General features: G+C 52.3%; 1 protein-coding gene across 1 annotated transcript in view; it reads right to left on the reverse strand.

Moving 5' to 3' along the window:
- Window positions 1–12,081, reverse strand: part of Pitpnm3 (PITPNM family member 3) — a 94,463-nt gene that overhangs the window by 13,952 nt on the left and 68,430 nt on the right. The window contains exons 7-14 of the mRNA XM_046425056.1: window positions 10,953–11,142; window positions 10,413–10,535; window positions 9,829–10,013; window positions 6,299–6,471; window positions 5,063–5,233; window positions 3,579–3,773; window positions 2,730–2,878; window positions 947–1,063 (exon numbers count right to left, since the gene is read on the reverse strand). Coding sequence (XP_046281012.1) covers window positions 947–1,063; window positions 2,730–2,878; window positions 3,579–3,773; window positions 5,063–5,233; window positions 6,299–6,471; window positions 9,829–10,013; window positions 10,413–10,535; window positions 10,953–11,142 — 1,303 coding nt within the window. The remainder of the gene's footprint in view (window positions 1–946; window positions 1,064–2,729; window positions 2,879–3,578; window positions 3,774–5,062; window positions 5,234–6,298; window positions 6,472–9,828; window positions 10,014–10,412; window positions 10,536–10,952; window positions 11,143–12,081) is intronic.

Raw genomic sequence — 12,081 nt, forward strand, 5'->3', positions numbered from 1 at the left:
ATAATACGCTGAATGAATAAATGAATGTGTTTGTTCATTACGCATATGAATGTCCACATCCCAAACTGCTACTCATCCTTCAATATCCTACAAAGGACACTCTTCTCAGACAAGCCCTGTATGACCTTGTCATGGTTTGGATCTGGAATGTCCCCCAAAGGCTCATGTGTTCAAGGCTTGGTCCCCAGTGTAGCAATGCTCAGAAGGAGGACATTTGGAAAGAGATTGGATGGTGAGGGATTAATCCATTTGTTCATTGCCGAATGGACTAGTAGGGATTGGGGCCCAGTTGGAGGAAGTAGGTCACGGGGACATCTTTGAAGGGTATGTCTTTTCTCCAGCCCCTTCCTTCTCCCCACCCCCCACCCCACTCCCCAGTTGCCATGAGCTGAGCCGCTTTCCTCTACCATGACCTTCTGTCATGATGTTTTTGCCTCACCCAGGCCTAAAAGCAATGGAGCCAGCTGTCCAGGCACTGAAACCTCTGAAACCATGAACCAAAATACTTTTTCCTCCTTTACATTGATGTTCTCAGGCATTTTGACACAGCAACAGAAAGCTGACTAACACAGACCTGTCCTGACTATCTTTTCCACCTCCATCCTGATCTCTGCCTCCCTCTGTCATGACAAATATCACACCAGGCCGTATTCCATGAAAAGTTGTGTGACTGTGCAGGACACTTTCTGATTCCAGATAGAAGCCCAGCATGTAGAAACTCCCCCACAACTGGCATCTCCACACCATCCCTGTGCCTCTGACCCCTACTTCAGGGCTCCTGTGGGGCCAGGCCTTGGGGAACCAGCTCACCCACCCTCCCTGCTGCATGGGTCTCAGCCTGTGTGAGCACCGAGCTCTTATTTACATGGATGATTCAAGGCTCAGGGTAGCCCCACCACCCCAAAGCCATTGTCCCAAATGGCATGTGACCCCAGCAGGCACGTACCCGCAGCTTGACCTGGGTCCTCTTGCGAAGCCACTTCTCGCGGGGGCTAGCGGGATTCAGCGCAGCGGGGTCTAAGCCAGCACTCTCCTTCACACTCACGTTCTCATAGCGCATCACCTGACCAACAGCCAAGGATGTCAGGCCCACCAGCTCATGGCCAGCCAGGTCCTCCCCTGTCCTTCCCACCTCCCAGCCCAGGGCCTTCAGAGGCTGGGGGCCTCAGGACCTGTCTCCTTGCCCACATGACCTGATAGCTGAGCCCCAGCACTGTCTCTCAAATGGCTCTGTCTGTGGTGCAGTCTTGGTCCTTCAGGTCTAAACCTAGCGTCTACCAGATCTGCACCATGCTCTGCCCTCCCTCCTGTAAGGTGACCCTTAGATAGACCATTTGGAGCCCTGATCCCAGTTCTCCACTTCCCAAGGCCGTTACCCCAGTCACACTTCCCTCTCAATTCCGCATCATTGATCTGACACTTTGCTAGTTTGTTCTCTTTAGCATCCAAAGGTTCTGTAATGTTGCTCACCTTAAATTAAAAAAATACTCTCCCTGGAACCACTTATGCCTTCTCAATTTCTGTCACATCCCTGTTCTCCCATAAAACATTCCATGGAAGATTGAGTCTAGACCCTGTCTTCACATCCTCACCTGCCTCCTTCTCCTCTGCCCACTCCAATAGGCTTCTGACCGCATTGTTCCACTGAAGTCACTCTTCCCAAGGCCCCAGCAATTCCCATCCTGCCTAACTCAAGGTTCACTCTGATCTACCCACTCCAGGCTCTCCTCTGACCTTGGGGCATGTTCCTCCTGGTCTCTCCTAAGGAGTTCCAGGACTCAGCATCTGAACATCTCTCCATGGTGACATCCTTGGGACCCATCACCCGTTTTCAATGCCATCCAAGCTCTGACATATTCATCTCACTCCTAATGTCTTTCCTACACTCCAGGTTTATCTGTTCACCTTCCTTCTCAGCACCTAACAGGCCTGTGACACATCACATGGCCAGAAACTCAGCCTTGGCTTCCCCATTAGCCCAGCTCAGCCCCAACCCCAGAAAATGGCAATCCGGCAGGATCGCTGGGCTCCCCTCTGTCCCTCACAGCCCAGAATCAGTGAATGCTGCCACCAGAACTCAAATATGGAGGCTCCTCATCACCTCCACCACAGTATCTTAGCACTTAGTACATCTCTAAGTTGGGGACCGTACCTTAGTCCAAGCTGTCATCTCTAAGGCGTTCTAAACTTGTCTGCCCAGAGCACTCATGCTTCCTCTTGTGTCCCCCAACAGCAGCCCCCAAGTTTCCTTATCAAAATACAAGTCTGTGGATGGCTCTTCCTTGCTTACAACCCTGCTGCAGCTTCTTGTTGTAGATACATTAAAATACACCCGAGCCTTGACCATGCAGGACGGCCATCCAAAATGACCCCAGTGTTCCCCATCCTCCTTCCCCATCAGGTCCTCCCCACAGTCACTGGTCTTTCTGCTGCACCTGCTACCTTAAAGATGGGGACACTGAGACACAGAAGGGAGCAGCAATGTATTGCTCCAGTCTCCAAGTTGACACCTTGGTGTGTTCTCCTATGTAGTTTCTACTTGACTTTCCAGAAAGTTCCATTCTGTTAGCCACACAGAAGCCGGTGTTCTTTATAAAACCCAATCTCTAATAATGTCACCATACCCTTGATTAAGTGTCCCAGTGCTGCCAGAGTGGAGACAGGACTATAGAGGAAGGGTGAACCTCTGGAGGGGCTAGGGGCGGGGTACAGTGAGGGGGCAGCAGTACCTGTCTCAGGATGAAGGAGACCACATCAGTAGACTCCCAGTAGCTGGCGTGGAAGAGGTGGGGCAGGGCCACCGTGGGGAAGGCGGTGAGGACATCGGGGCAGTACAGGGCATAGTCGATCCTCTTGGTGCCCCACCACTTGGCTGTGACTGCGGATCCAAGAGGGAGGTGAGGACAGAGTGGCCAAGGGGCAGCGTGGGACTCCAGCTGTACGGACCCAGTGGTAGATAGGCCACGTGGCGCTCAAGTTTAGGGCCAGAGCACTAATGAGCTCTGAGGAGTGGGCCGCTCTGCCTCCTTCCTTCTCACAATGGCCCATCCACTCTACTCCAAGATGTCTACACCAAACTGGTCCCCAGGAAGGAAGACCAGACCCATAAAGACACTCAGGCACACCCCAGGGTGCTGCTCAGCAGTGATTTCCAGTGGGCTCTGGGTGAGGTCAGGACTGAGTCTATGCCTGGAGAGGTCAGGCCTTGGTTACAGACCAGAGTCCTGTCCAGAGTCAGAGATCAAGGCCTTTGAAGGGCAAAACTCAGTCCTGGGTCAGGGACAGGAGTCGAAGCTCCATTCAAGATCAGAGCTCCGTCTTGGCCATGGTCGGAGTTCAGGGCTCTGTCTTGGGTCAGAGGTCAAAGTTCTCTTTGAGGTCATTGCTCAGCCTGACCTCAAGGCTCTACCAATAGTCCAGCAGTCCCCAAAAGGCAGGAACCCCACCCAGGATTGCCTTGACCCCTCCTCCCTACCCGGGGGACCTGTCCTCAGCATCCTGACTGTGGACCAACAACCACCCAGAGCAAGGTCCCTCTCCCTCAAATGCAGGCAAGGCCCCAAAAGGACCTCACTCACTGCGGGAGGCACCCACAGGTGCCAGGCCATCCGAGGATTCTGAGCTGTCACTCTGCGAGCTGCCCTCACTCATCCTTCGTCCTGGGCGCTGGGACCTTGGGGCCTGAGGGAGTGAGGCAGGGGCATCCGGAAGTGGTGGGCTGCCCCGGGAGTTGCCCTCCAGGAATAAGGGGCTGTGGGTGTGCAGGGCATCAGCTGGAGGGGGAATGTCAAGGTCAGGGCAAGTAGTGGGTTTCCAACAGAGTTGCCCACTAGGTGCCAGCCCAGTGCTGGGCAGGAAGCTGGACACACAGAGGAACCAGCCCTGGTCCATCAGTCAGCTTGCACCCCGCAGCGCGCATGCACACACACACACACACACACACAGCCGGAAGGGACTCCTTTTCCATAGTCTACTGTTGTGTTCCATCTCCTCTCAAGTTGTGAATTATGCAGGCAGGAGTGAGGGTCCCAACCATCTCCCTCAAACCCAATAAATAAAGCTGCAGAGGAAGGCTAAGGGAGATTGAAGAGGAGGTCATTGGGGTGACGTCTAACCATGTCTTCTTTTATCAAATTCCTCCCCTGGGGCCACAGAGGACTGTGGCTGAGCTGGAATGAATGGAATTGAACCCCAGTCTAGGAGCTAGGGTGGCCCCTGGGGGTAGGAGATCCCCTGACTAAAGAGGGAACATTGTAGAATGGACAAGGGAGGTTTGCAAGTCCTGCACACCCATCAAAGCTCCTGGCAAAGAAGAGCTTTGCAAAATAGGTCTCTGAAATACAGGATGCTAATGGGTTTTAGCCTTGATGCGTCACTTGCACAGTATCCGCCGCCCCCCTCCCCATCTCTGACCCAAACCTCCAAGCAGGCTTAAGCTAAACCTCCTCCTCGGTGGCGTGGAGCCAGTGCTCTGATTTCCAAGCCTGGGATTATCCCCTCCAAGGCTGCCCCGGCCTGGCTCACTCTCTGAGCCCGGGAGGCCACACTGCCCCTTCCCCAAGCCCACCCCCCAGCTCCTGTTTTCCTGCCACCTTCATTTCTTCTCCACCTGTCCAAATGCACCTCCCCAGTCAGACCTTAGTCGAAGGCCACCACTTGCATGAAGCAATGGCCTACTCCCTACTGTGCCCTTCCATAGTCCAGTTGGGGACCTTGGGAATAGCACTGGACATGGATCCCTAGACTTGCCTTTCTGACTACTGGACTGTTACTCTGTCCCCAGCCACAGGAGCTTGGCCAGGAGCCTATCAGAAGGCAAAGGGGAGATTTCTGACACCAAGATGCCTCATACAAAGCCGGTACTTGGCACAGGTGGGTGCTCTGGAGATGAAGGAGTCAGCTGTTCCTGTTCTTCTCTCCTCCAAGAGCACAAGACCCTGCTCACATAAGTCACCCATCAGCCGGCCGCTTGGCGAGGCTGGACCAGGAGAGCGGCTCTGGAATACCACCTGGCTGGGGCCCAGCCTCCAGCTCACACACTCTCGGGGTCCCAAGAACCTACCGAGCAGCAGAGACTGTCCATCGCCGAGTGGGAACCTCTGGTAGCGGGGCACGCTGACGGGAGGCACCAGGTGGAACTTGGGCTCCAGCAGTGGCTCAAGCCGTGAGGCAGAGGGGTCTGCGCAGTGGAAGAAGCTGTAGACCTGGCTGCAGGCAGGACGCACCTGGAAACCTGGCGAGTGGGGTGAGAGGGGAAGACACATGGGGGAAACCCACTTCTAGGATCTGCCCCCTCCGCCTTAAAAGGCTCCCTGGAGTCCAGCTTTGAGGAGCCTACTCTTGTGCTCGAGAACCTCTCCTGGCTTCCTTCTATCAATAGGAACAAAGCTCTTATGTCCAGTTTGGCATTCAAGGCCTTGCCAACTGCTTTACCCAGGAGTGCCATTTACCACTGCAGCCTGCGGCTCTGGCGAACACCTGCAGTTCCCCAGTCTGCTCAGCTACTTTCCTTTCTCTGCGCCTTTATTCAAAGGGTTTCCCAGGGGCCTTCCCTCTACTATTTCCACTGGTCAGGTGCCTTTCAATTCCTGCACCTCCCACATCACTTAGTTGCCACCTGATCTATGAAGCAGATCCAGGTTCCTTAGTCAGGTAAGCAACGCTCTTTGTTCAGACCTCCAGGGACCCCAGAGGAAGGATTGCCAGAACCGATGGAGCACTTCTCTGATTGACCAGCAGGTGTCTCCACGGAGGCCCCTGCCTGTTCCGTGGGTATTCACTGGACTGGACCATGCAACCTCCAGGGAATCCTGGAGTTCTTCTGTGACATGGAGGGTGGCCCTGAGTTCTACCTCCTCGTTCCAACCAGAGCCCCTTCCTCTTATTCTGTTCCATGTCCTAGGTTGTCAGTAAGCTTTGGAGGAAAGCATGGAACACTCTGGACACACGAGTTACGCCCCTGCTGGTCAAATCGCCTGACATACGCATTTTGAAGGAACATAAAAAGCCTTCTAAGCTTCAGGGTAAGTGTCTGTGGCTACTCTTCCCACAGGGCATGACTGCAGGACAGTGGGGTCAAATCAGCCAGGAGCATGTGACAGGGACAGTGAAATCCTGTCTGTCTTTGTCCCACCTGGGGAAATTGCCACTCCTCTCTACCGGCTTTTCCTCCATCTACCCTGACTCCAGGACCCTCCTAGCCCCATTTCCCACCCTCCTACTCCCCCCATTTTGAGACCCTGACAAAGGGGCCTAAGGACACACCGGTACCTCAGGTCCCAGTCTGTGCCATACCCACCATCCAGCCCAGGCAGCACCGTCTTCCGCATGGCCAGGACCAGGCCCAGGGGCGAACCAAAGAGGAAGAAGTCAGACACATCAAAGTCAAAGCGGCCCAGGCTGACCTCGGAGAGCTGGGACCCCCCAGCTGCAGTGAGCTCGGACTCATCCTTCAGCATGCTGGAGTGGATGCTGCCAGAGGAGGAAGACATAGGGGAGGGCAGGTCAGGGAAGGACAGGGAAGTCACCTAGCAGGACAGCCTGAAGCCTGAGAGCCGAGAGTCCATCCTCCATCTCAGGGGCACAGTTCAGAAGCAGAGTCTGCTTACCCGACACCATCAACATGAGCTGGCGATAATCTCAGCATTGGCCACCAAGACCCAGCCAACATTTGGCTAAAGCAGGGGTCAGCGAACTTTTTCTGCAGAAGGCCAGATGGTAAATATTCTGGACTTTGCGGGCCATATGGTCTCCATCACACCGATTTAATTCTGCCATCAAAACATGAGAGCAGCCACATAGGACACTTCACAGTATGTGTGGCTGTGATCTGCTACAGCTTTATTTACAAAAATGGGCTGAGCACCTGGGAAGTAACTAAGCATTCTGCACGCAGACAGGCCTGCCCCATGGAGCTGCCACGCTGAGAATTCCTGCACTGTCTACCAGAGAAGCCCAGCCTGGCCCATCCGCAGACCAGCTGGCTAGTGTCAGCCCTGCCAGGATGAGGGCTTTAGTTGTAACTCCTGTTGCAGACAACCCACAGACAGACGCAAACAGCTTGGTCTCTCCACCCCCCTCCAGTCAGCAGATGAAACGGGGCTGAAGGAGAAAAACAGAGACAGGACACCACACACAGAATCCCAACCATTCCCATTCCAGGTGTCTGGAGCTCCAACTTGCATCCAGCCAGAGACCCAGAGCTGGGTGCTGAGGATCAGGAAGAAAACCAGGGACCTCTCTGGAACTTCCAGTGAGCATTAGGTACCACTTAGAGAAGACAATATAACCAGGGAATGGTGTGATCTATCAATTAACTGAATGCAAATTCTACTAAAATACTAGAGTTGGAGGAAAAACAAATTTAGAAGTAGCAATGGAAATAGTACAGGCAAGCATTCCACCCTCTGGAGTGAGAGTCTGCAAAGGTGAATCCCCAGATCCTCTGCCTCTCACAGTGTGAGCAGCTCACATGGAGGAAGATGAGGCTGGTGTTTAACCGTACATATTTCATGGACGGCGTGGCCCCCAAACACGTGCCAACTCTTTAATTGCCAAAGAAACAGCCATCTGTCCCTGCACCAGAGGGAAAAGCTGGCTGTGTTGGACCAGCTACCAAAAACCTCCAGTTTCTTATCACTCTGCCTATTTGGGTCTTTCCTAAAGGATTTTTCAAGGATGAACCTTCATTTGCATGTAGCTGCTTTTCTAAAGGAGAAACCATCAGAGGAGCTTTAAATATTTCGAAGTTTAAACACACAGAGGTTGTGACCTAGTAATTACATCACCAGGAATCTATCAGAAGGAAATACAGTCATCACCCGGTTGTCCACAGGGTGGACACTCCAAGACCCTCAGTGGATTCCTAAAACCATGGAGTGCATTGTACCTTATATGTGCTGTTTTTCCCTAGGTGTACGCACCTGTGATAAAGTTTAATTTATAAATTAGGCATAGTAAAAGAACAACAACTAATAATAAAGCCCAATTATTATAACAATATGTTAAAATGAAAGTTATGTGAATGTGGTCTCTTTCTCTCTCAAAATATCTTACTGTACCTTTTCACCTAAAGGAAGTACTTTATAGCTTCTCTTTGGCATATACAAATACCAACATTGTTACTCTTGCCATTTAGGGCCATTATTAATATGTAAAAATAAGGGTTACTTGAAAATAAGCAATGTGATGTCACCACTGTCAATCTCATAACTGAAATGGCTATTAAATGACTAACAGGTGGGTAGCATATACAGGGTAGATACATTGAACAAAAGAATAATTCACATCCAGAGCAGAACAGTGTGAGATTTCATCATGCTACTCAGAATAGTGTGCAATTTAAAACTTATGACTCATTTATTTCTGGAATTTTCTAGTCAGTATATTGACACAATGGTTGATCACAAGAAGCTGAAACCACAGAATGCAAAACTGTGGATAAGGTAAGATTATTGCAAGCCTGATATATACATCAATGTTAATACACAAAGATGTCCACTGTAGAGCTATTTATAATAGAGAAGAATTCAGAGAGAAAAAAAGTATCCAGTTACTGGGATTAAGTAAACTGTTATCCATTCACTCAATAAAGTATATTGCCATTAAAAATATTTACCAACTATTTTTAATTATATGGGGAACAGATCATGATGTAAGAGACTTTGAGGGAGGTTTTGTTGTTTATTTGGTTGGTTGGTTGGTTGGGTTCTTTGTTGTTTTAAGTAATACCATATGCAAAGTATGTTTTAAAATATAGAAAAGAAATACTCTTAAAATGTCAATAGTGGTTCCTGTGCCTGGGAGAGGTCGAGAGAGAAGATATATTATTATTTTTTTCTCTGTGTTTTGTTTGGCAGTGCTAGGGATTGAACCCAGGGCCTCACACATGCTAGGCAGGCACTCCCCCACTGAGCTACACCCACAGCCCAAGATGATATACTTTCTAAGGGTTTTAATGACCTCATGATACTTGTCACTTGTGTAAGAAACAAGGAGCATGGGAGGGAAATAAGACTTCAGGAAAAAGAAAGGAAAAAAGACATTCCTGCCAATTTGGGTCTATGATTAATACTCCTTTGTGTTCTAAATAAATGTATAAACCATGCATTTAACCCTTGTTAGTTAACCATCTCTTCTAAAAAGTTAAAGGACAGTGCATGGAGGTCTATAACAGAAGTGTGTTGTTGCTGGGTGTGATGGCACACGCCTGTAACGCCAATGGCTCAGGAGGCCAAAGCAGGTGGATCGCAAGTTCAAAGACAGCCTCAGCAACTTAGTGAGACCCTGTCTCAAAAAAAAAAAAATGGGGGTGGGAGGGAAGTACGGGGATGTGACTCCATGGTTAAGTGCCCCTAAATTTGATCCCTGGTACAAAAAAAAAGAACTGTGTTGTGGTCAAAGCACTGAACTGGGGACAGGGAGACCAGAGTACTGACCTCCACTGTTTGGCAACTGGTGGCATGAGTGGCCTCCTCTGAGAAATAGAGAGGACACACACCTGGGATAGCTCTCAGAACAGGCGCCCATCTGTTACTTCACTAGATTCTTCAAACCATGCAGAGAAGTGGTGTGGGCAGTGTTGTTCTTTTGCAGAAGAGAAAGCTGAGGCTCAGAGAGGTGAAACAAATTGACCCCCAATTCTTTCGGCAAGTTTCAGCAGAGCAATGACAGAAAGCAAGTCCCTGGATCTCTATGCAGGACTCATGGTAAGTGGCCTGGGTTCCAGCATCTCAATATATCTCTAGGGGTCCCCATGGAAGGGTCTGGGACAAGGCTGTCTCCTGGATGCTTTGATGAAAAGAAGGCAGAAGCCAGGGCGGGGGGTACCTTGAGAGGAAGGCATGGTGCTGGGTGATGGCCTCACAGTCATAGGTGGAGGAGTCGCTCTGTTTCCGCGGCAACGGTCTCTTGGGCTCCTCGTCCTCCACCCCGCTGGAGATGTCGATGTTGCTTTTGCTGAGCCGCTTGCTGCTGGCCAGACTGCAATCTTCCTCCACCATAACTGGGGTGTCCTTAGGGGCCAGGTGGAAGACAGGAAGCACTGCAGTCACAGGAGACTCTGGAGCCCTGCCTCCTCCCCCGGGCCACGAAGCCCTTCCTCCTGTGGTGCGGGGAGCTACACTTTCAAAAAGTGCCACGCAATGATGGGGCACAGCTATCTCCTATGTCCATGTCCAGATGGCCCTCCAGCTGTCCAGTGACATGAACCCCAATCAGCGCCCTGTGCCTCAGTTTCCCTACCTATGATAATCATCTCTAGCTACTCTTGCAGGAAGGATTGCATATAATCCTGTATACCATGATGTCACTGTGCCAACATGAAGGGTCAGCAGGACCACTCCCAGGGGAGGCCCCTGATCTCCCAGGGCTCCCAGAGACAAACCCTCCCCAGTCCCACCACCTCGCCACACCTGGGTGCTGCTGATGCTCCCTTTCCGGCTGCTGCTGCCAGGGCTGTCCCCTGAGGGTCCCGCACTGTAGCAGATGGCATCAAAGGCCAGGAGTCCACCCACACAGTCCCCGATGAGACACACCTGTAGGACACACAGCTGGCACTGCATGCAGGCCTGCCCCTGACGACCCCCTCACCCCCAACACAGACAGAGCAGGGGTCACTTTCCCGTGGGAGAATAAGGCATTCTCCTGTAGAGGCACTGAGAGCCCAAATGGGAAGCAGGGTCATCCTGGGGTCCTGGTTTTATCTAGGGTCAGCCCAAGGACAAAGATCAGCCTGTGTTCAGGGGTCAGACTCAGCTAGGGATCAGCATGGGCTCCAAATCTTAGAATCTTAGCCTCATTTTTCCAATCTGCAGATGGCAGGCAAATCCCAAATCTCAAAAGCCTCCATCAATCTCAGATGCTCTGATTCTAGAAGGGTCTGCCTTGATCTTTCTGGAAAAGACCAGCCTCTCTCCCGGGCAGCAGCGAGGACAGAGAACAGGCCATCCTACCTGTCCACTGAAGCCAATCCCATCAGAGGACTTGAGGAACTCGCTGTAGACCTGGTTGGCTCGCTTGATGACGGTGGCAACAGCATCCTGGTACTGCGGGGAGGAGATGGCCAGCAGGGGCAGGGCGGCCAGAGGGACATGGTCCTGGCTGCTGCTGAGGCAGCCCTCATCATGGCTGGAGGGGTTCAGGCTGCAGACAGGGGGCCCAAGGTAAGCCCAGCCAGGATCAGGGAGGGGGCAGGTGTGGGGCTGAGGACGAGGAAGAGGAGGGCACTTGCTGGCCTGGCACTGGGCCCCCTGCTCCAGGGACTCTTCAGGAAGACCCAGGCAGGTGCTCGTGTGAGACAAAGCACCGGCCATGGAGACACGGGGAGCAGGAGGGGGAATTCAAGCCTGTGCTGACTGCTGTGTGTCCAGCCCGTGGTGTGGCACCGCCATGCTCTCCTGCCCTCTTCTCCATGGCCCTAAGGTCACCCCAGTTCCTAGGAAGAAGTCAGCCAGGGAGCCAACTAGTGTGGGTTGCGGGTGGGGGGACATAGCATCATGCAGATTTCCTGGAGGGCAGAAGGTCTGAAGTAGGTTTTCAAGGAAACCTTTGGAGAAGCTGAGCAGGGAGGTGGAGAGAGGGCATGCCAGCCGTGGGGCTCATACTGCTTGGAGGTGGGCACCTAGCTGAATACACAGTATTGCAATCCCTGTGTAGGAGTGTTATATACAGAGCTCTCCCAGGCTTTGCAGAAAGGGCTGAGAGAGCCTGCCCTATGGCACCCACACTCCTAGGAGAGTGTCAGACTTCACATCACCTCCCTGCCCGCCCCCCCCCCTTAGAAAGTCTCTCCCTTACTGGGCAGCTCAGACCACCTGAGATCACCCTCTCAGCAGCCCTCCCATGTCCACCTGGCTTGCCTCTGAGCCCTGGTGCATTGTTGAGTCTGGACATAGAGGGAAGCTGGGAACTCCCCAGCCCTGCCCAGAGCCAGCCCTTCCCCAACAGTCGAAGCTCAGGCTGACCAGAGCCCAGTTGGATCCCCCTGCGGACCCAATGGAATCTAGGGCAAGTGACAGAGCTCAGGCACCCTCGGCAGGTGGCAGAGTCCTCATGATGTGCATAGCTGACACCACCAGCTAT

This window comes from Marmota monax, unplaced genomic scaffold, assembly GCF_021218885.2.
Source record: "Marmota monax isolate L192 unplaced genomic scaffold, Marmota_monax_Labrador192_F-V1.1 WCK01_AAM20220418_F8-fsc00218, whole genome shotgun sequence".
In the NCBI taxonomy this organism is placed as follows: Eukaryota; Metazoa; Chordata; class Mammalia; order Rodentia; family Sciuridae; genus Marmota; species Marmota monax.